This window comes from Narcine bancroftii, chromosome 2 (genome assembly GCF_036971445.1).
Source record: "Narcine bancroftii isolate sNarBan1 chromosome 2, sNarBan1.hap1, whole genome shotgun sequence".
In the NCBI taxonomy this organism is placed as follows: Eukaryota; Metazoa; Chordata; class Chondrichthyes; order Torpediniformes; family Narcinidae; genus Narcine; species Narcine bancroftii.
This window is the reverse complement of record NC_091470.1, coordinates 10,763,310-10,788,036: the sequence shown is the minus strand read 5'-3', so window position 1 is coordinate 10,788,036 and position 24,727 is coordinate 10,763,310. Positions and strand designations below refer to the sequence as shown.

Here is a 24,727-nt window from a genome sequence, read left to right as displayed (position 1 = left end):
TGAGGCGGGCTCTGCGGTCTTCTTCAAAGGAGGTTGCTGCCCGCCGAACTGTGAGGCACCAAGATGCACGTACTTATCTACATGACAATAACTTGAACATTGACCAGTTAACTGCTCACAAGTGGCATGTAGTCCAGGGAGATGTAGTGATCTTGACAAGAGGAGAATATTACTGTGGAACAAGGTGATTTGGTTCATTGAATCCAAGCCAATGCCAAACAGAAGCTATCCAGCTACATATACTCCCTGGATGAAGCCCCAATGATCAGTGATGCTCGGCAGGGCTCGGTGCTAGAACCTGCTTCTTTTCATGTTACACATCAATGATGTGAACATTGAACACTACAGCACAGTACAGGCCCTCCCACCCACTTTGTGTCCTGACTTACCAAGAAAACCCTTCCTATCTCATAATCTCTATTATTCTTTCATCCATGTGCCCAAGTCTCTTTTCTTTCTTTTTAAAATACTTTCATTGATTTTAATAAAAAAAACTTGTACAAACAAAAAGGGTACAATTCAATAAGATGGTACGGACAGTTACATAAATAAATTGTAAATCATACCCATAATTCATATTCTAAATAGAACTCACCTTTGTTGAGAAATAAACTAATAATATAAAAAGAGGAAAGAAGAAAATAGTAGAGCATACAAGTCTCTTAAAAGACTCTTTTGTTCCAGCTGCCTCCACCATCCCTGGCAAGGCATTCCAGGCACCTACAACTCTGTAAAAAAAAAAAAATTACTTCTGAAGTTTCCCCTAAATTTCCCTCCCTGAACTTCATACAGATGTTCTCTGGTATCTCTGGCAAATCTCCTCTGCAACCTTTCCATGGCTTCCTACAATGAGGTGACCAGAACTGAACACAATATTTAAAGTGTGGTCTAACCAGAGATTTATCTAGCTATAACACGTTACGGAGTCCAGAGGACCCCAAAACCAGCAGCAATGGATCCGCACCACAACACAGGGTTACTTCAACAAAACTAGTTTTTAATTATATTTGAACAAAAAAACAGAATTGAACTTTAACTTATTACTTAACCTACCTAACTACTTAATCCCCCCTCTAATACTAAGCACAGGTGTGTGTAATGTATATTTAAGATTAAAAAGTTCTTTGGATCACAATCCAATCTCACTGGTTGCAGGCAATTCTTGGACTGTGCACAGAAGTTAGCATTAACAAAGTTCACCAGTCTTTGGTGCTCAACAGGCAAATGGTTACCACTCAGGAGGGTTCTTGCTGGTTTTCAGAAAGCACCTTTTCCAGGACATCCGCAACTGATTCCTTCTCAATCAGTCTTGCTGACGAAACTTGCCCCCTTCAGGGTTCTCCAGATGATCCTCTTTCTTTCAGGTCACCTTTCAGACCGCCAATCTCCTCCTTTAACCAGGCAGCCTTCCAAAGTTTGCCAATTTGTCCTGGAACTGATTTCATTCTGCTCTCTCTCAGTTCCACAGCCTCCCTCTCTGAGAGTAAAACTCTTCTCCTCTGCCTGCAAAGATCACATGCTCTCCCAGGCAAGCTGCTGTTGATACTTCGTTGCCTCCTGCAAAAAGCATGCTGCAAAAGTCCTGCAAATATTCTGTTTTAAAATGTGTGTGTGCAAGCTGCTCTAACAATTCCTCCCAAACCACCTCTAAATACTCTGTCACACATCTCTCAACTCCTAAACTCAATCCCCTGACTAATAAACTCCAGCATCCCATAGGCCTTCTTAAGTATCCTATCAACCAGTACGTCAACCTTGAGAGATGCATGGATTTAGACTCCAAGGTTCCTCTGTTCTTCAATGCTGTTATTAATAATGTACTCTGCCTTCAGGTTTGTCCTTCCAAAATGCAAGATTTCACACTAATCCGGATTGAACTCCAAATGCCTCTTTTCCACTCAACTCCGCATCTTGTCTATATCCTTTCCTGACCTATGACAACCTTCGAGACTATCCACAACTCCTCCAACCTCTGCAAACTAACTTCCCATCCTTCCGCCTCTTCATCCAGGTCATTTATAAAATTCACAAAGAGCAGGGGTCCCAGAGCAGATCCCTGTGGCACTCCACAAGTCACCGACTGCAAGGCAGATTACGATCTGCCCATTACTACTCTCTGCTTTCTAAAAGCTTGCCAAATATGTATCCACAGTCAAGTTTTCATAGATTCCACGTCTCATAGCTTTCTGAACGAGTCAACCATGTGGGACCTTGTTCAATGCCTTTCTAAAATTCATAAACACCACATTTACCACCCTACTTTCATCAATTTCTTTTGTTACCTCCTCAAAAAAACCCAATTAGGCTCGTGAGGCACGACCTTCCCTTCACAAAGCCCTGCTGATGATCCCTGAGAAGTCTGTACTTCTCCAAATCCTGTCCTTGTAAATCCTCTCCAATAGTTTGCACAGCACTGACATAACATGAATTGATCTCTAATTCCATGGATTTTCCCTATAACGTTTTTTTGGACAAGGGGACCACATTTGCCATTCTCTGATCCTCTGGCACCTCCCCTGTGGCAAAGGAGAATCGAAGATCATTGCCAACACCCAAGCAATCTCTTCCCTCCCTTCCCATGTAAACCTGGGGCACTTTGTGTCTGGTCCTGGGGACTAGGCAAAACCTAATGTTTTTAAAGAAGATCTAGCACTTTCCCTTTCTTAATCAAAACATGCTCCAACACACAAGCCAATTCTGACTTCACATTCTCTGGTGAATATTGAAGCAGACTATTCATTTAGGACCTCCCCAGCCGCCTCCTCTTCCAGGCATATATTGCCTCCTTTATCTTTAAGCGGCCCCACCTTCACTCTCGACATTTTTCAGTTCTTTAGATGAGGAAATTGATGGCTTTATGGCCAAGATTGCAGACGATACAAAGATGGGAGGAGGGAAAGGTAGTGTTGAGGAAGCCCAAGTCTGCAGAAAGTCTTAGGTTAGGAGATTGGGCAAGGAAATGTCACATGGAATTCAACGATACACTTCGGTAGAAGAAATGAAAGTGCACACAATTTTCTAAACAAAGAAGTTCAAAATCTGAGGTGCAGAGGGACTTGGGAGTCCTCATGCAAGATTCCCTAAAGGTTAACTTACAGGCAGAGTTGGTGGCAAGGAAGGCAAACACAATGCTGGAATTCATTTAAAGAGGGATAGAATATAAAAACAGGGATGCTGGGCATTATAAGGCATTGGTCAGACACACTTGGATATCAAAGCAAGGATGTGCTGTCATTGGAGAAGGCCCAGAAGAGGTTCAGGAGAATGATGTTTGGAATGAAATGGCTGTCAAATAAGGAGGATTTGATGGCTCTGGGACTGCATTTGCTGAAATTTAGAAGAATGAGGGGGAGATCTCATTGAAACCTATTAAATACTGAAAGGCCTGGATAGAGAGGACATGAAGAGATCTTTTCTGCTGGAGAGTCTGGGACCAAAGGGCACAGCCTCAGAATACAAAAATGTCCCTTTGGAACAATAAAGAGGAATTTCTTCATCTGGAAAGTGTTGAATCTGTGGAATACATTGCTGCAGGTGGCTGTGGAGGCCAAATCATTAGGTATATTAAAGACAGATGCAGATATGTTCTTGATTAGGAAAGGAATCAAGGGTTATGGGGAGAAGGCAAGAGAATGAGGTTGAAAAGGAATAGTAAATTAGCCATGGTGGAGTGGCAGGGTGAACTCGATGGGTTAAATGGCTGGATTCCACTCCTGTGACTTATGTGATATGATGCATTTTGGCAGCACCTAATAAGGCTGTGATCATGAGGTATAGAGTCCTAACGAATAGAAGGCATTGAAGCACAGAGGAATCTTGATGGACGTCCAAAGATCCTCGAAGGTGACAGTACAGTTGGATAATGTGGCTAAGAAGCCATATGGGATACTGGCCTTCATTCGATGGGACACTGAATACAAGAGCTAAGAGGATATGCTCAGTTGTGTGCTGACCTGGTCAACAGGAAAGGATGCGGCATTACTGGAGAGGGTGCAGAGCATCTTCACCATGGTGTTGCTTGGGATGGACTACTTCAAGTTGAAGGGAAACTTGAAAGGCTGGGTCTATTTTCTTGGGAGTGGAGGAGGCTTGACTGAGGTGAGTAAAACTATGGGAGATTAAAGACAGAGTAGGCTGCAGGTAGCCCCTCTTATAGCAGAGATATACAAGAGGACAGAGATGTTGGTTTTAGAGTGAGAGATTTTGAGGGGATCAGAGGGGGACCCTTTTTTAAACTGGTAGATGCAGACTTACTGACAGCACTGACAAGCATTTGCTTTGCCAAGGCACAGATTACTGGCCAAGTGCTGGGAGATGGGATGAATACAGATGGTTGCCACAGTCAATGTGGATCTGGTGGGTCGAATGGCCTGTTTCCACACTGTGACTCTACAACCTCTAGTTCCAAGGGAATCATTTCTTTCCACCTACTCTGTCCAGATTCATCACAATTTTAAACACTTGGATTAGGAGCCCTTTCGAGTTTCTTGGGTAAGAATCAGAATCACACAGCACAGAACATGTAGGTCCCTTGGTCCAACTCATCCAAGTTGACCATGCTGGCATTCTGGGCTCATCCTATCTGCCCGCAGTTGGCCCATATCCTTCCAAGCACTTCCGATCCATAAATCAGTCCCAACCCCTTTTGAATGTCAACACCATACTTCGACCGCTTCCTCCGACAGCTTGCTCCACATATGGACCACCCTGAGTGGAAAGGTTCCCTTCAGGCCTCCCTTAAATCTCTCCTCCACTCACATGAAACCAACCCCCTAGATAGAATCACCTTCCCTGGGAAATGGAACAGTGAGCATTCACCTTATCCATGCTCATATTTTATATATCTGGTCCCACGATGCCTACTAATCCCATGTTCCACACAAGGGTCAAAGCCTTTTATGCCATGGCATTTCAATTGTTCATTAAAACACTTAAATACCTGTCTCCACTGCCCTCACACTCTTGTTGAAAGGGACCAAATAATTTCTCCTGCTCTCATTTCCAATGTTCTCACATTCCTCGCTGCAACAGGGAAGCAGCCTGGAATCTTCGCCCAAGTCTCTGGTTTGCAGCGTGTTACCCACCACACGTACAACGACACACTCTTGCTTCAATTTTCAGCGAAAGGCCAACAGGCTCATGCGACACAAATTCAGGCATGAAGTAAAACAAATCAAGGCCCAAGTCATCACCACAGAGGACTAGAAGCATGACTGGAAAATCGAACAATACACAGTTGTTTTCAGGGATACCCGGATATGTTTGAAGGTTTGCAGTTTTCTACATGGTGCCAGGTATTGGAATGAACTGGTGAAAGACTAGGAAAAAGAAGATATGAATGACTTAAGACAAGAGAACAGCCATTCTGAAACTGACAGAGAAGGTCGCTTCTCAAATCACGCAGAACTATTTTAATAGACCACGCTCAAAATAGTTTCACAACCACAGAACACCAACTGGCAGAAAATTATAACACAAGGGTCCAATTCAAGGTTTATGAAAAGTAACCACCACTCTACATTTCCAAATCCCACAATATAACCAGATTGCACAAAGCTTCAGTGCATAGGACATAAAGCAATACAGCACAGTACAGGCCCTTGAGCCCTCAAAGTTGTGCCAACCCATATATTCCTTCCTGAAATAAAAGAATTAAACTCTCACTACCCCGTAACCCTCTATTTTTCTTTCATCCATGCGTCTAAGAGTCTCTTAAATGCCCGAAATGTTTCAACCTCCACCACCATCCCTGGAAAGGCATTCCAGCCCCCACAACTCTGTGTTAAAAAACATACCCCTGATGTCTCCTCTAAACTTCCCTCCCTTCACTTTATACAAATGTCCTCTGGTGTTTGCTGATCCTGCTCTAGGAAACAGGTGATGGCTGTCCACCCTATCTATGCCTCTCAGAATCTTACTGACCTCTTTCATGTCTCCTCTTATCTTTCTATGCTCCACAGTGAAAAGTCCCAGCTCTGCTAACCTTGCTTCATAAGATTTGTTTCCCAATCCAGGCAACATCCTGGTAAATCCCCTCTCCATAATTTCCACATCCTTCATAATGAGGTGACCAGAACTGAACACAATTCTCTAAGGGTGGTCTTATCAGAGATTTGTAGAGTTGCAACATGATCTCTTGACTCCTGAATTCAATCCCCCTATTAATGAATCCCAGCATCTAATAGGCCTTCTTAACAATCCTATTAACCTGTATGGCGACCTTGAGAGATGTATGGATTTTCACCCCAAAGTCTTTCTGATCATCCGCACTCTTAAGTAACTATTAACCCTGTATTCACCCTCCTGGTTTGTCCTTCCAAAATGTTTCACTCACACTTATCCAGATTGAACTCCATCTGCCACTTTTCTGCCCAACATCCTGTCAATATCCTCTTGTAACCTTTGACAACCTTCAGCTCCATCCACAACTGCTCCAACCTTCATGTCCCTCCACCTTTTCATCCAGGTCATTTATAAAAAAATCACAAAGAGCAGGGGTCCCAGAACAGATCCCTGTGACACTCCACTAGTCCCCAACTTCCAGGCAGAAAACTTTCCTTCCACTACTACTCTCTGCTTTCTTCCTACAAGCTAATTTTTTTATCCACACATCCAATTTTCCACTGATCTTGTGACACGTCTTTCTCAATGAGTCTCTCGTGGGAGACCTTTATCAAATGCTTTGCTAAAGACAATGTAGACCACATCTAGCTCCTTTCCCTCCTCAAAAAACTCAATTAGGCTTGTGAGGCACAACCTTCCCTTCACAAAGCCCTGCTGACTATCCTAGAGTAGACTGGATGTCTCCAAATGCTCATGGATCCTATCCTTAAGAACCCTCTCCATACGTTTACACACCCCTGACTTAATTTCCCCATTTAGAACTTTACTTAACCTGCTGTTCCTTTTACAAGATACAATAGCAACAGTTACAAAGTTAATAAAGCTGTCAACCTAGTATCGACCTGCTACCATCAAGAAAGGAGGTACAGGAACATCAAAATCAGGACTGCCAGGCTGAGAAACAGCTTCTTCCTGCAGGCTGAGATTGATGAACAGTATCCTCTAACCAAGTAAATTATTCCAAAATATTTATATATATTTATTTTACATTAATATCTTTATGTATAGATGTGATCATTATGTCCTGTGTATTGTGTGCACACGGTGGTCCATAGAAATGCTGCTTCATCTGGTTGTACATGTGCTGTCTGGTTATTTGGTAATTACTGTCAACCAAGTGTAACTGAGAATTTGGGAGTATACACATATCATTCCGACTTACTTAAATTAGCATACATTTTGGAATTTGTGAAGTGGCGAAATGGGGAAAGAGAGAAGTTAACTTAGAGTAAAAAAAAGCATAATAAATAAGCATGCAAGGGCACTGCAGAGAATTGTAAATTATGGAACTGTCAGGGTGAGTCCTGAACATTGAGTGACTTTCATATTGCAGACACAGACTCGTCAGAGAAACATTAAAGAAATCCTAAATGACAAAGGAGGTAGGGAAGGTGACAACAAGAAGAAAAGGGTTTTTGGCACAAATAATTCATAGGAGAATCAGGCTGAATACTAGAAGTGAAAATGGAAAAGTAAGGAGGAATTCAGAAGGTCATACAGAATCTATCGAAAGCAAATTGAATAGACAATTGGGCTACTCAGCAGAAACCTAGAAGAATTTCTTCACAAAATGCTCTAAAAAGTTGTGGTCAAGGTTGTGTTTAGGTTAGGAAGGGGAGAAGTTGAAATTGAAAATTTTAAGACCAAGAACAATTACTTTGGATAGACCATAAGCCATTCGGCCCATCAAAAGTACTGAAAATGCTGGAAATACTCAGGAGGTCAGGCAGTATATGTGGAAAAAGAAATATAGAACTCTACAGCATAATACAGGCCCTTTGGCACTCGATGTTGTGTCAACCCATATATTCCTACCAAAGAAATACTAAACCCTTCAGATCTTGTAACCTTCTATTCTTCTTTCTTTCATGTGACTAAGAGTCTCTTAAATGCCCCTAATGTTTCAGCCTCTACCATCACCCCTGGCGAGGCATTCCAAGCACCACAACTCTGTGTGTAAAAAAAACTTACCCCTGACGTCTCCCCTAAACTTCCCTCCCTTCACTTCGTATGGATGTTCCTGGTCTTTGCTACTTCCACCCTGGGAAAAAGACACTGGCTGTCTGTCTTATCTATGTCTCTAATAATTCACCTCTCATCCTTTGTTCCAACAATGTACATTGCAGGCCAAAGATCTTTCACAAATCTAAGTTTAAGTGTAGAGACAGTAGAGAGAGGGATGATTAGGACTAAGGAAAAAGGAAATATTCGTGACAGGATGAGATCAGTATCATCATCTGATTGTCAGATTCATTGGTCCCTCCTCAGTGAAAAAACACACCGAAATGCTGGAGGAACTCAGTGACTCTTGCAGTGTCCATAGGAAATAGATATATTATCAATGTTTTGGGCCTGAGCCCTTCTACACAGAATAAGTAATAAACAGGAAATCTCAAAAGAGTGACAGTGCTGGCTGAGGGAGGAGTCCAGACCAACAGAAGGTGTTAATTAGATATGATGTGATTTTGTCTATGTGAAAAGAGACAGTGGGAAAAGAGAGAGAGTCAGATCTGGGGGAAGAGGTGAGGGGGGGGTTAACAAAAGCAAGAAAAGTCCTTATTGTAAAAGGGTGAGATGGAACAAAATTTGTCAAGTGTGTCCAAGACGCATTCCTGACAGTGTTACAACAGGCCGACTGCAGGAGAGACCATACTGGAGCGAGTACGAGGTAATGAACCTGGTCAGGTTAGGGTTAGGTGACAGTCCTCTCGGTGGACAAGCATTATGGAGGCAGTGACCACAAATCCCCGACCTTCAGCAGTGCTATGGACAAGGATAGGAGCAATGATATGGAAAAGTGATTAATTAGAAGATGACTAATTATGATAGGAACTCAGAAGTGACATCTGGGAACAGATTTCTCTGGGAAATGCACAGCAGAATAAGAAGACATTTAGGAATCACTTGCATGGGGTTCGACATAGATGTGTCCCACTGAGGGATGGCAAGGTGAATGAACATTAGTTGACAAGAGAGATGGAATAGTGGGTCAAGAAGAAAGCATACTTAAAGAAACAAAAATCAGGAAAAGCTCTTGACAATAACAGGGTAGTCAGGAAGCAACTTAAGAAAAGGCTTAGTGGAACCAGAAGGAGATACAAAAAGGTCTTTGCAAAAAGGAGTAAGCATAAGGCAATCTACATTTATGTGAAGAGCAGGGAAATGAGGTAGGACAGTAGAAGACATGTATATGCATTTTAGTAAGGTGCTTTACAAGGTTCCCCATGGTAGGCTCATTCGGAAAGTCATGGAATATCGTCTGCTTGATGGGGAATTGACTTGCCTGCAGAAGGCAGAGGGTGGTAGCAGATGGAACGTATTCTGCCTGGAGGTCAGTGACTAGTGGAGTTCCGCAGGGATGTGTTCTGGGACCCCTGATCTTTGTGATTTTTATAAATGACGTGGCAGAAGATGAAACAAAGATTGGGGGTGTGTGGATAATGTAGAAGGTTGTCCTAAATTACCACAGAAAATAGACAGGATACAGATTTGGACAGAAAACTGGGAGATGGAATTCAATACAAATTATGTGTGAAGTGATGCCATCTGGAAGGTCAATCTTGAAAGGCGAAGTATGGGATTAATGGCAGGATTCTTAACAGTGTCAAGGAAGTGAGGGACCTTGGGTTCCAAGCACGCAGATTTCTCAAAGTTGCCATGCAAGTTGATAGCGTGGTAAAGAAGGGTACGGTGTGCTGGACTTTTACTTCATTCTGTGGATAGAGTGGCGAAGAAGGGTACGATGTGCTGGCCTTTTACTCCATTCTGTGGATAGAGTGGTTAAGAAGGGTACGGTGTGCTGGCCTTTTACTCCATTCTGTGGATAGAGTGGTTAAGAAGGGTACGGTGTGCTGGACTTTTACTTCATTCTGTGGATAGAGTGGCGAAGAAGGGTACGATGTGCTGGCCTTTTACTACATTCTGTGGATAGAGTGGTTAAGAAGGGTACGGTGTGCTGGCCTTTTACTCCATTCTGTGGATAGAGTGGCGAAGAAGGGTACGATGTGCTGGCCTTTTACTACATTCTGTGGATAGAGTGGTTAAGAAGGGTACGGTGTGCTGGCCTTTTACTCCATTCTGTGGATAGAGTGGTTAAGAAGGGTACGGTGTGCTGGCCTTTTACTCCATTCTGTGGATAGAGTGGTTAAGAAGGGTACGGTGTGCTGTCCTTTTACTCCACTCTGGAAGCTTTCATGATTACTTTTGATGTTATCCATAAATCACCAGATGTAAAGTGTTCAGTTTTGCAGTTGCCATGTTGGGATTAGCCCTGTCAGCTCTGACTCAGTGACAGCTCGTTCAACTCCAAGGCAGGAGGTTTCCTCTAGGGATACAAATAGTTTCTGTACATATTATTTTTTAACTCCCACTTTATCTTCTTTCATTTGGCCCATTAAGTCTCTATCAAGTGATCTCTCCCATTGGATGGCTCACAAGATCATGAACGCAAGTAGATTTTTCTCATCTCCCCTTTTGAACAAGTACTTAATTATAGTATGACTGTTCTCAGATAAACTTCAAGGGCCATCAGGCTGTTTACAAGTCTTTGTCATTACTTATTATTAAATCAACATAACCTGGCCTTTGCAAAAACCTATACTAGATAATATCACAGATCCAACCTTTTGTCAAAAAAATATAGCATCATGGCAGATGGAGATTAACCCAGACAGGCGGAAGGTTTTGCACTTCAGGTTTTGGAGTTCAGGCGGTCAAATTCAAGAAGAAAGTGTACAGCAAATGGCAGGATAGTTAGGAGCATTGATGCACGCAGGAATCTTGGGGCGTACGTCCACAGCTCCCAAAAGGGCAACACAAGTAGATCGACAATAAAGAAGACGTACACGTGCCTGCCTTAGACAGTCAGGGCATCGACTGAGGAATTCATGTTGCAGCTGTACAAAATTTTGGATCAGCCACATTTGGAAGAATGCCAGCAATTCTGGTTGCTGCATTACACAGAAAGTACAGTGTAGGCCCTTCGGCCCACAATGTTATGCTAACATATATAAATCTATTCCACAACAATCTCACCCAGTAGTTCTCAACTTTCCCCCACCATCCCCAACTCACATACCACCTTAAGTAATCTCTTACTAACCACAGAACACTTATGGATTACTTAAAGTGGTATGTGAATGGGGGAAAAGGTTGAGAACCACTGAGCTAACCCTTCCCTCCCTCACACCCATAACCCTCTATTTTTCCTACATCCATGTGCCTGTCTGAGACTTTTGAATGTCCTTATTTTACCAGCCTCGACCACCACCCCTGGCGATACATTCCAACCACCAAACACTCTCTATGCAAGAGCTTACCCCTGAATTTTCCTCCACTCACCTTAAACAGTTTTCTTCTGGAATTGGCCTTGGCTGTCCTGGAAAACGGGTGCTGGCTCTCCACTCTATCTAGGCCTCTCAATCTTATACACCTTTATTACGTCCATCTCATCCTCTGTCACTCTCAAGAGAAAGACCCCATTTTGCTCAACCTTTCCCGGTAAATCACCTCTGCACCCTTCCCAAAGCTTCCAAAACCTTCCAAAAATGATCTGACCAGAACTGAACAATACTCCAAGAGGTTTACAGAGCTGCAGCTTTTACCTCACGACTCTTGAACCCAATCTCCTGACTAATAAAGGCCAACATATCATACATCTTCCTAACCATTCTATCAATGCACAGCCACCTTGAGGTCTCTGTGGGATTCAATGCCAAGATCCCTGTCCCTCTACACTACTAACAGGCAAGCATCTGGGGAAAGGGCAGCAGGATCTCTTTTCTTCAGGACATCAGTGAAATACTTCATATTAAATCCTGCGTGTGCATGGGTCAAGACAATCATTAGCCACAAATCTACTCCCAAGTGTATAAGGTTACAAAGGTGAAGGTGGGCCAGAGCTAGGGATGAAGCAAGTAGTCATGGAACCCTAATCAGCTGAGGGAGAGGCAGAATGATTCTGTAAGACTCTGAAGAGAGAGCATGAAAGTGGGATAAGTGAATAATTCATGAAAACTGAACAGCCCTCAGTTAATTTCGGCTTTTCTTACTTTCATAAACCACAACTTCAGGTACTCAGCAGCAGGGCGTGTCAGAGCTAATGCACTTTCTTGTTTAACTCCACTCAGCACCCTATCCTGAAGAAGTTCTTCTCCTTATTGCACTTGACGTGCAGCTCCAGCGACCTGGGTTCAGTCCCCTCTTCCGGTGCCGTTGCTGTAACCACCTGGGCTACCCCTGGGTGCAGATTCCTTCTACGTAAGGAATCAAGGGCGGCACGGTTAGTGCAGCATTTAGTGCGTGTTGCACTGTAACAGTGTTTGTTATGGTGTCAGCGATCAGGACCAGGGTTTGAATCCCGCGCTGTCTGTAAGGAGTTTGTACATTCTCCACATGTATGTGTGGGTTTCCTCTGAGGGCTCCTGTTTCCTCCCACCATTCAAAACATACCGGGGGTTGTAGGTTAATTGGGTGTAAATGGGCAGGATGGGCTCGTGGTCTGAAAAAACTTGTTACCATGCTGTATATATGTCTGTATGTATAAAAGTGAGTGGCTAGGTTAATTGGTCACTGCAAACGCTCTTAGTTTTTAAGATTCAGGAGAATCAAAGGGGAATGGGCATGTAAGAGAGAAAGGATTGTCAGGAATGGAACTGCCTCAAGAGTTAGCATACACTCATTGGGATAAATGCTCCTTCTTCATGTCAAATATGGACAAGAAATTGTCAAGGGTGACCAAAACTTACCAAAGCAGTTGCCTTTGTGGGGCACAAACATTTTGGTGGCAGAGGCGATGGGGAGCTCTGCTGACATGAGGGCCTTGATGATGAGGTCCTCGATCTGAGTCATCAATGCTACAGAAGGAAGAGGAGACAACCATGGAACTGACCTCTTTCAAGACCCCACGCCACAAAATAGGGTTTTCCTTCCTTCCCTGTGAGGCCATTTGCCTCTCCCTTTACCTGAAGTCCTGACACCAATGTGGGTCTGCGCACCCCCAACTAACCCCCCCCAAACAGGAGTCCACCTACACCTCAGGAAAGTCTTCCTCCAAGTTCTTCACTCGTGAACACAGCTCGCACCCCTGGAGGCTTTTGGAGAGTGGATGGAGTCCCCGTGGGGCAAAGGTTTCAAAAGGAGCCACTCACAGGTCGTGTCGACTTCCTCCTGCTTCAGGTACCGCAGCATGGCACTCATGCTCCACTTGTTCCCATAATCCTCCACTTCCGGGTCATCACAACTGGAACAGACAGCACCACAGATGATTAGCACATTCCCCAGTGCAGTGCATTGCATATCCAATCACTGCTATTTCTTCACACGGTGTTGCAAGGGCTGCAAAAAGAATGAATTTAGGTTTATTAAATTTAGACACAGGATGTTAACAAGCCCATGCTGTCCAAATACACCCATCAACCTACAATCCCCGTAAGTTTTTGAAGGCTGGGAGGAAAACAGAGCACCCAGGGAAAACGCACAGACGCAGAGAGAACTTACAATCTCCTTACAGACAGCACCAGATTGAAACCCAGGTCGCTGTTGCTATAATAGCCATGTACTGACTGCTACTCTAACTGCCCAAATACAGCTTCTTTCACGATATCCCTCTGCAGCCAATTAAAAATAACTTTTGTCATGTAACAACATCAAGGTAGTAACTGCACTGGGAGAGACAGCTGCACAGAACTGGACTGGGGAGGTAGAAGAGCAACTTCGAAAATGGAATCGCTGGACTGGGCCGTGTTCAACAGGGGACTTGAATGAATATGCCATGGGTGTTACCGACTTGATCAGTAAATGATGCATCAGTGCATCTCGACGAAGAATATCCAGATATGTTCTAATGAGAAACCATGGATGAACCAAGAGATCAGCATCCCATTGATCAGATCCGTGACTTTCGATTCAGAGACAGAGAGGAAGTGTACAAGGCCATTACCAATGTTAAAAGACAATATGGGACTCAGCTGGAGTCTCAGATAAACACTCACGAGCTGTGGCAGGGCTTGCATGTCATCACTTCTTAAAAGGTATCAATTACATTTCTCTTTTTTACCTATGTACCTTTTATTAAGAGTACAGCTTTTTGCATTACGGATGAGCGAAAATTCTGCCTGGCCAGCAAAGGAAAGGTTCTCAGGATCATGCATGTTCTCTGACAATAAATTTGAACTTTGACTTTGAACTGCAAAATATTGTTTCTGGATGAGCCCAATGTCTTCTACGTTGCTTCGAAAGGAAAACTGTGATGCCCCCTCGCGAGCCTCCCCAGTCCCCCATTTTGCACCTGTGTGGTTGCAGCAAGTGAGAATGTCAGTGCATTAGTGCATTGTACTTATGAATATGACAATAAACTCTCATACTGAATTTCATTCCCAAGATTTGGGTATGGACTGAAGAACATTTGTTAAAATTTGCACTCAGGCCAGATCTTGGCACCCCTCAGCTGACTTGGATGGATAGGGACTACCTCAGAAGATGCACCCCAAGGACCATGAACCAGCAAAAAAAAAAAAATCACAGGTTCAGTCTTCCTCTCCGTTCCCACCCTCTCTCTCAAAATTCTTCTACAATAATCTCTCACCCAAACTATGGACTTTTTACTCTTCTTCCATCTGGTAGGCACTACAGGAGCCTTCACTCTCAAACCAGCAGGCTCAAGAAGAATTTTTTTCCCCCCAAGGCTGTGACCTTCAATTAAATCACAGCACTGAGTGTGGTACTACACCCACACTGTACTGTCGGTACGTTTCGAACTGTTTATGCGCTTGTTTTTATTTGTATATACCATGATGTTTTAACTTCTGGTTGGATGCCAATTGTATTTTGCTTGGCACAATGTCAACAAAGTGAAATAATCTAATCACAAACCAGTGCCCACAAAACTGCTTTACTCAGTCACTGTGACTGTGAGGCCAGATATTGCTCTAACTACATCTATCAGTTTGGAGGTCAGATATCAGCTTGGTTTGGTCACTGCTCTGCCCAGAAGATTGCAGAGAATGATCAATGTAGGTCAAGCCATTTTGCAAATAACCCCTCCTCCATTAGCTCCGTACCCCTCCCACTGTCTCAGGAAAGCAGCCTACGTATTATAGGAGCCATCCCACCCCAGTCACAATCTCCTCCCATTGGATGGAAAATACAGGAATTTGAAAATGTGCACCACCAGATTCAAGGATACTTTCTTTCCTGCTGTTATAAGATTCTTGAGAAGGGTTTCAGACTCTGGGGAGCAGCAGACTGGCACAGGACACCAGATACAGGCAGAGCACTGCCCTCCCACCCCCGAGAAGAAGCAGAGGAGACGACCCTGCAGGACAGTGACCACAGCAGCGGACCAGTGAGGGGCTCAGTGGCTGAGGGATCCACACCAGACTGTGGGCAATGTGGTCGGGGACCCACACAGGCTGCGGGCTGCTGGAGACTGGCTCGTGGCGAGCAGGGATCGGAGCTGGGATTCGAGAGGGTGCTGAGGGCAAAAAGGGCTCACAAAGGGCCTCAGGCGCCGAAGACTTCTTGAACGTGTTGGATGTTTGGATCTGGAGCTCGGGTGGCTGATGGATCGAACAGGAGTCTGTGCAGCTGCAGAGGCTGAGGGAGAGCTGGACGTGAATCTATGGGCACTTGGGAACTCCCTTTTGCTTCTCTTTCTGTAAGGGGCACTGGGCGACATGAATGGTGCGTTATGGCAGGCAGAAGGCAGTTTTGTGCATGTTACAAGTTCTGTTACAAGACGATGTTACAAGACGATGTTACAAGACGATGTTACAAGACGATGCCGCTTTAGTTGCCCATTCAGAGCCAGCTCTTCAGCGCTTGATGTCCTATTTTGCGGAAACTGCCAAAATGTTTGGCCTGGAAGTCAGCCTGAAGAAAACTGAGGTCCTCCATCAGCCAGCCCCCCCACATATCCATCAGGCACACAAAACTCAAAACGGTCAACCAGTTTACCTATCTCGGCTGCACCATTTCATCAGATGCAAGGATCGACAACGAGATAGACAACAGACTCGCCAAGGCAAATAGCGCCTTTAGAAGACTACACAAAAGAGTCTGGAAAAACAACCAACTGAAAAACCTCACAAAGATAAGCGTATACAGAGCCGTTGTCATACCCACACTCCTGTTCAGCTCCGAATCATGGGTCCTCTACCGGCATCACCTACGGCTCCTAGAACGCTTCCACCAGCGTTGGCTCCGCTCCATCCTCAACATTCATTGGAGCGCTTTCATCCCTAACGTCGAAGTATTCGAGATGGCAGAGGCCGACAGCATCGAGTCCACGCTGCTGAAGATCCAGCTGCGCTGGCTGGGTCACGTCTCCAGAATGGAGGACCATCGCCTTCCCAAGATCGTGTTATATGGCGAGCTCTCCACTGGCCACCGTGACAGAGGTGCACCAAAGAAGAGGTACAAGGACTGCCTAAAGAAATCTCTTGGTGCCTGCCACATTGACCACCGCCAGTGGGCTGATATCGCCTCAAACCGTGCATCTTGGCGCCTCACAGTTCGGCGGGCAGCAACCTCCTTTGAAGAAGACCGCAGAGCCCACCTCACTGACAAAAGGCAAAGGAGGAAAAACCCAAAACCCAACCCCAACCAACCAATTTTCCCTTGCAACCGTGTCTGCCTGTCCCACATCGGACTTGTCAGCCATAAACGAGCGTGCAGCTGACGTGGACATTTACCCCCTCCATAAATCTTCGTCCGCGAAGCCAAGCCAAAGAAAAGAAGAACAAGTTCTGTACTATTACATGACAAAGGAAACTCGAATTCACCACTCATTCATAAAAGTTGATGCCTTGCTCGATTTAACTATACTTTTCTCTTTAATACTACACCCTACACTTCTGTTTTATTGCAAAACTATTACGTGGTCTGTTGTTTTGATTCTTGCACTGTCTGTTGCAGTACATAGCTTTATTACCCTGAGAGCATGCAAAACAAAGTTATTCAGTGTATCTTGGTGCACATGACAACAGACAAGTTCATTCATTTATTTTGTAGCAGCTGTTGTTCCTGGCCTTGAGGAAGGAGCTCACTTATGGTGGGACTTCCTGCTGGTTCACCCACTGAGCCCCCTACTGTTTGGACATGCCATGGCAGTTCACGCTGCCAGGAGAAGGGGAGGGGCATTCTTTCAGGAAGGGCTCGGTGTGTGGGAATCCTACTCCTTTACCTCAGAGACCTAGGGTGGAGAGGACTGCAGGGAGGTGCCCAGTGCAGGTTTATGTTCATTCATGACTTCTCCAGGCACTCGCCCTTTCTGTGACTACTGAGTCAGTCCTGACTGAGAGGTTGCAGCCTGTGTTTGAGGAGTTCAAGAGACTGCTCCTCAGCCTCCTTCACCTGATATTTAAACATCCAGCAAGGAGGAGTGGATCCCTCACTCCTCGTGACACCCACGCTCAGAGGAGCCAAGGGTCAGTCGGGGGAGCTCCTCATTGGTCTGCCCCTTGGCCATGGCCAAAATGGCTGTTCCTGGTTACAGGCAGTAGGCTGTCAAGAATTCCACCCACACCAACTGCCTGTTCCTCTTCCGTGGATATGTCCATGCCCGGGTGTCCTTGGAGAGGGGGCTCCACTGGCTGTCTGGAGCCCTGGGTGCAGCATGGGCTGGAGTACATCTTGGACAGTAGGGATCACATTTTAAATGTAATTAATATGTCTAAAACACACAAAGAATGGGTTAGACAATGTAAAGGTCTCCCTATCCCATCCTGCTACCCACACTCTGGACAGTGTAGAGGCCGAGTCATTCATTACCTGACGTAGTCACGGCTTTTCTTGTTGATGCTGTAGTTGGTCAGATGCATGAACTGATTCTTGATATTCCTTGTACCTCGATCATATTTCACTGTGGCAAACCTTTTAAAAAAGAAAGTATACATTGCAAACATATTCCCATATTTCAGAAAAACTTCCTACATTCATGCAATTATGAGAAAGCAAAAGTAAGCAAAGAGCAACTATCAAATTAAGGTACAAAACAAATAAGATATATTTGACAAAGGGACGACACTCAAAATGATGGGTTCAGCAGCATCTGTGGAGGCAAACAGTGCAAGGTGACGTTTTGGGTCAAGATCCTTCATCAAAGCTGGGAGGGAACATGTGGGGGAGAGAGTGGAAGTGGTCAGTGATAGGTGGAGCCAGATGGAGAAGGGGATGATGGGCAGGTGAAGCCAGGCGGGGGAGGGGATGATGGGCAGGTGAAGCCAGGCGGGGGAGGGATGATGGGCAGGTGAAGCCAGGTGGGGGAGGGGATGATGGGCAGGTGAAGCCAGGCGGGGGAGGGGATGATGGGCAGGTGAAGCCAGGTGGGGGAGGGGATGATGGGCAGGTGAAGCCAGGCGGGGGAGGGGATGATGGGCAGGTGAAGCCAGGCGGGGGAGGGGATGATGGGCAGGTGAAGCCAGGCGGGGGAGGGGATGATGGGCAGGTGAAGCCAGGTGGGGGAGGGGATGATGGGCAGGTGGACAAAAGGAGTAAGTGGATGGCGAGTGTGAGAGGGTTGCACCAGGGATTGGATGAGCTGATATTGGGAAATTTGACCCATGAACCATAGAACTTCAGAAAACAACAGCACAGAAAACAGGCCATTCAGCCCTTCTAGTCTGTGCTGAAGCATCATTCCTCTAGTCCCACTGACCTGCACCCATTCCGTAACCTCCAGACCTCTCCCATCCATGTATCTATCCAAGTTATTTTTAAGACGAGAGTGAGCCCACATTTACCACGTCAGATGGCAGCTCGTTCCACACTTCCACCTCTCTCTGAGTGAAGTTCCCCCAATACATTCATCTTTCACCTTTAAACCATTTTCTTTCGTATTTATCTCTCCTTGAACCTCCCACTCCTTGATGATCTTTAATTGAAGGAAAAGATTCTGCAAAAACTCTTCCTTCTTTAGGTGCCACGAAAAATCTGTATTGATTATCGTCCAGAAACACCTTTAATGTAGCTGGGTGGGTGTCTGAATGTAAACTTGTAACCTTTCTTCCAAAGAATCTCCTTCACTGGATTAAACTTTTTTTCTATCCTCCACCACCTTGCTCAAATCAGCATAAAAGAACATTTTATTTCCATCAATAATCATTGGTGCTATATTTTGTCTTGCCTTTTGGACCTCTACCTTCAATATTTTTTTTAAATCTTGATAGTGTAAGCATTTAGCTAATGTGGCCCTTGGGTGGTTGAGTTGGCAGTGGCTTCCTTCTTAAGGTTCCAATTCAATTCCATTAGGAAAATTTTCTTCACCTAGAACTTTAGGAATCCATTTTTGAAAAAATTCCACAGGATTTTCACTTCCTTCAGAATCTTCTCAAAGACCAACAACATTATTATGTCTACTGTGATTTTCCAATATATCAATCTTTTCCAGCAATTCATTCTTTTGTTTTTCCCCAGACATTTCCAGAAGTTTCAACCCTCTCAACTCTGTCCACTCAAATGTTCACATCACTTTTAACAATCTGCACATCCAATTCCACTCTCTGAACTTTAACTTTATTAACTTCTGCTGCCTACTTCATCATATCAGTTCTGACATCCTTCACATCCCTTCGCATACTCTGTAAACCGCTTAAAATTAATGAAGGAAGATTCTTTCTAGTTGAACATTGACTTTCTTCAAGCTCTTCATCTTCCTTCAATTCTTGGTTTCCATTTCTTCTGTATCACTACCTGTCAAAAAGAAAACCAGGTGTTTCTGTCTGCTCTGTTCCAAGTTGTAATTCCCTAATTCTGCCAGTGCTAAAAGTGACGCTGTTGAATCTCTATTCAGAAGCTTGTTGTTCCTTTTCAAGCATACGCGGGGGTTTTGATGTTCCTCCAGAGATATATCTGAATGGCTCCAGTGCCATCTTCCTCAGTTCCCTGGGGTGGAGACACTGTTGCCGGCTTCAGGAAGGCGATCATCACCTGCGCCGTCCATGGGGGCCTCAGAACCTGAGCCCCAGACTCCAGTGTTAAGGTTGGCCATACATTGTCCATTCTGATCATTTCTTTGCTCTCTGTTAACTTGGTTTTTGCTGTCTTCCTTCTTCTACCAGCCATGCCCAGCACATTACAGGTATGTTCTAGAAAAGTTCTTATTTTCGGGCTTTAAATTACTCCCCCCATGAGAGTCTTTCCTCCATCTCCTTCCCTCATGCCATTACACTCCACTCCCTAATGCAGAGTCAATTTTAACATTGAAGAGGAACATGGATGGGGGAATGGAGGGCAATGGACTGACCAAGGTCAGCTGGACTAGCCAAAAATTAGTTTGGCACAGTCTAAAAAGGCTGAAGGGGCTGTTTCTGTGTTAAAGCATTCCTATTGAGATCCATGCAAGTGCCCATGGTTATCCCTTCGATCTCTGGAAATGGGACTAATCAGAAGGTTATTGAGGGCAAAGACAAATTCTGTCAAGCACTTGAGAGTTTTAGAGGGGAACCGCTTGTCAAGAACAAAATGGAGGGTATCAAGAAAACAAGATATAGGAGCAATAGTAGGCCATTTGGCCCATCAAGCCTGCTCAGAAACTTTCCTGATGGTGAATGGAGACTGGATGCCCATGTTAAATTGGAAACAGACTGAGAAGTTATAGAAATGGCGATGGGGATGAGAGGTGCCTCAGATGTGTCAAAAGGGAATGAGGAAAACAGGATGGAATTCATGCATGAAGAAGCAAGTTCAGTAGAGCTAGAGTAGGAAGAAACAATGACTCAACCAGAGTACCCTGTTTATGTATCTTGGGTAAAAGATTGGAGTAGGCAGTGCAGAGTTAGGGCACCGTGAGGTTAGAGGTTGTGGAAGGGAAATCTCCTCTGACGCCATGAGTTCTGTATTAGACCAGAAGATGGGGCCCGATGTGTATAAGTGGGGTCACAGTCCAAAGGAATCTCGAAGAGCTGCCGATTAGCCTCTGTAAGGTAGAGGTCAATGTGCCAGACTCTGACAGTACCTCCCTTGTCTGCCAGATGAAAGGGATTGTCAAGATAAGAAAAGGTTAGTAAACCCATGTCGCCTTACTGCACAGGAGTTGGGATATCATGTTGAAGTTGAATAAGGCATTGGTGAGGCCAAATTTGGAATATTCTGTACAGTTTTGGTCACCAAATTATTGGAAGAATATAAACAGAATAGAGAGAGTGCAGAGAAAATTTACGAGAATGTGGCCAGGGTTTCAGAGTTTGATTTTATACGAAAAGGTTGAGCAGGCTGGGACTTATTCCCTGAAATGTTGAAAATTGAGGGGTGATTTGATAGTGGTATTTAAAATTATGAGGGGGACAGATAATTTTCCATTGAGAATGGGGGAAGAGTCAAACAAGAGGACGTGGATTGAGATTGAAAGGGGAAAAGTTTAGGAGAAATATGAGGGGGAATTTCTTCACTCAGAGGGTGATGGGAGTGTGGAATGAGCTTCCGGCCAAAGTGGTAGATGCAGGCTCTATTTTAATATTTAAGGAAAAGTTGGATAGGTATATGGAGGAGAGAGGTGTGGAAGGTTATGGGTCAGGTGCAGATCAATGGGACATGTTGGAAGAAGGTGTTCAGCATGGACTAGAAAGGCCAAACTGGCCTGTTTCTGTGCTGTAATTGTTATATGGTTTTTTTAATTAACCTACAACCTGATACACTTTGGAGGGAGGGAAGAAATCCACGCAGTGAAGGAGAGAATATACAAATTCCTTAGAGATGGCATCGTATCGCTGGCACAGTAATAGTGTTGCACTAACCATTACACTAACCATGCCACCCAAATTGAATCACTGAGGGACAAGTGGGACAACACCACAGACAGCAATACAGAGAGGGCAGAAATATCAAACCCTTATTTAGCTGAGTATTTCTGAGGCAGCCACAACTGGTGGACACGGCAGTGAACAGTGAGATGCGGACTGATATGAAGACATTTTATAGTTGAGGGAATACATTACATAAACTAATCAAACTCAGAGCTCAAAGTCCTCAGTTCAGATGGTTTTAATCTGTGCAGTTTAAATTAATCTTGGAAAAAGACAACAGATTCTTTGCTGCACATATTTAATTATCCTTAGAAAAAGATGTGGTGCCAGAGGGCTGATGAACAGCTAATATCTACTTTTAATAGGGATAAAACATGAACTGACAAATATTGACAAATAAAGCTGTCATTTATCCCTGTTAGGAAAAAGAATCTAAGGAAGAGAAAACGAAGAAACAAAAAGCAAAGAAGAGAATTGAGAGATAAAGTTGATGCAGGAAATAGTGATGACATAAGGATCAGCTGCAGAACATAGAGCAATACAGGAAGAGGCCCTTCAGCCCAGTGTGCCTGCACTGGCCATGATGCTGTACATCTCCTTTAAAGGTACATCTTCTCTCACCTTAAAACTATGACCTCGAGCATTTGACATTTCCATCCTCGGAAAAGGACTATTCACGACTCTTATTAGGTTATAAACTTCCATCAGGTCTCCCCCCAGCTCTGATGCTCCAGAAGAAACCACCCAAGTTTGCCCAACTTCTTAGTTCAGACCCTTTATTTGGCATCTGCCTTTTTTCCACATTCCTGAGGATGGGTTCAGGCCCAAAGGTTGATGACCTTGTACTTCCCATGAATGCTGCATGGCCTGCTGAGTTTCTTCAGCAATTTTGTGAATTTCTGCAGATTTTCTTATTTTCCAACCCCTCATTGTGGTTAATGCCCTTTAATCCAAGCAACATCCTGGTGAACCTCTTCTGCACCCTCTCCAAAGTCAGATTTATGATCACAGTACATACATGACATCACATACACCCTGAGATTCTTTTTCCAGCGGGTGAGGCAGAATCATCACTTATTGGTAATGCAAAAAAACGTTATACAACGTACATATGCAAACAAATAAATGTAAACAACTGACTGTGTAATACAGAGAGGGAAAAAAATCAATAAAATGCAGTCCTTAAATGAGTCTCTGATTGAGTGGAGGGTACCAGCTGTTCCTGAACCTTGTGGCACCAAAACCTCTTTTCTGATGGCAGCAGCAAAAACGGAGTGTGTGCTGGGCGATGCGGATCCTTGATAATTGCTGCTGCTCTCCGATGGCAGTGTTCCCTGTAGATGTTCTCGATGGAGGGGAGGGTTTTGCCTGTGATGTCCTGGGCTATGTCCACGACCTTTTGGAGGCCTTTACGCTTGGGGGTATTGGTGTCCCCACACCAGACCATGATGCAGCTGACCAGCTCACTTTCCACCCAACATGTGGAGAAGTTTGCCAGGGTTTCCGATGTCATACCAAACCTCCATAAACTCCTGAGGTAGTAGAGGCTCGAATGTCCTTTCTTCACAATGCCATTTGCATGTTGGGTTCAGGAAAAATCGAGATTGGAAAGATAGTGGCTCCCAAGCAAAGTCCACCATGAGCTCCAACAAACTCTTTCCACTGAAGGTTTTTATGTGAGATCCTGCCTCAAGAAGGACCCCTATCAGCCTGGTCACAACCTCTTCCTGTGTTCCCTTCAGGTAGAGGGGACAGAGGCCTGAAGTCCAGCACCTCCTGGTTCAAGAACAGTATTTATACAGCAGCCAGCAGGCTCTTGAACCTCCCCAACTCCCCTAACCATAAATTCTAGTTTATAACACCTCAGTTTCACAAGATGTCTGCACTATTGACACTTCACTTTTATCTTGCCCCTACTGTGACTGTGAATATTTATCTATCTATCCTTTCATCTGTCCTTTTTCTGTCTTGGCACATTGCGGTAATTTAATGTACACTACTGTGGTTCTGTTTCTTGCCTGAAATATACTGAACTGATTATTGACACACAATCTGAAAGGTGCTGCCACCTTGCGTTGAACAAGCAATAAAAAAATGAGGCTTTGTATTTGAGAATCAAGTTTCTGTCATGTCTGCAAAGAACCAAATATCACTCACTCTTGTCACAACCACAATGTCTCCAATGAACACCCAGAGGAAACCTGCAGACACTGCAAAAATGTTTCATGCCACGTCAACCCAGTGCCCTGAGGCATATTCCACTCTCTGGCATCAACTGTCAGGTCAGTGTAGTGGGTTGGAGTACGTGTCCTGGTATGTCAGGGCAGTGCAGAGGGTTGGACACGGTGTCCTGCTGTGTCAGGGCAGTGCAGAAGGTTGGATACGGTGTCCTGTGTGTCAGGGCAGTGCAGAAGGTTGGACACGGTGTCCTTGAGTGTCAGGGCAGTGCAGAGGGTTGGACACGGTGTCCTGGAATGCACTTGGGCAGTGTAGCAGGTTGGACAAATGGCCTGAATTTCCCAACATTTACCCTCATATAAATTTTAGTAAATTAAGTTTTCAACAGGTGAGATGAAACTGACAAAAGAATTAGCAGTCAGCTACACAATGCACATATCACACACATGCACCTTCTCTCGCACACTTGGTGAAATTTGTTCTCATTGCCAGGTTTGAAGCACTTTGTAAAAATATAGAGGACTGGAAAAATGTCTCCAATCAAAATTACCACATATTTTTTGTTTTTTTTAAATAATTTTTTTTTCACACTGTGAACCATTTCAACCAAAATATATACAAACGTTTCTCATTAAATATTCACAGTGGCATTTTCTCCCTTCTTTCCCCCCTACCCTCTCTCCCCC

At 44.4% G+C, this 24,727-nt stretch overlaps 1 protein-coding gene across 7 annotated transcripts in view; it reads right to left on the bottom strand.

Annotated features, from left to right (window-relative positions):
* ttll5 (tubulin tyrosine ligase-like family, member 5) overlaps positions 1–24,727 on the bottom strand; it is a 1,011,501-nt gene that overhangs the window by 900,328 nt on the left and 86,446 nt on the right. For all 7 annotated transcript variants that reach the window (XM_069915842.1, XM_069915845.1, XM_069915843.1 and 4 more), the window contains exons 10-12: positions 17,893–17,994; positions 13,272–13,363; positions 12,870–12,977 (exon numbers count right to left, since the gene is read on the bottom strand). In XM_069915842.1, coding sequence (XP_069771943.1) covers positions 12,870–12,977; positions 13,272–13,363; positions 17,893–17,994 — 302 coding nt within the window. The remainder of the gene's footprint in view (positions 1–12,869; positions 12,978–13,271; positions 13,364–17,892; positions 17,995–24,727) is intronic.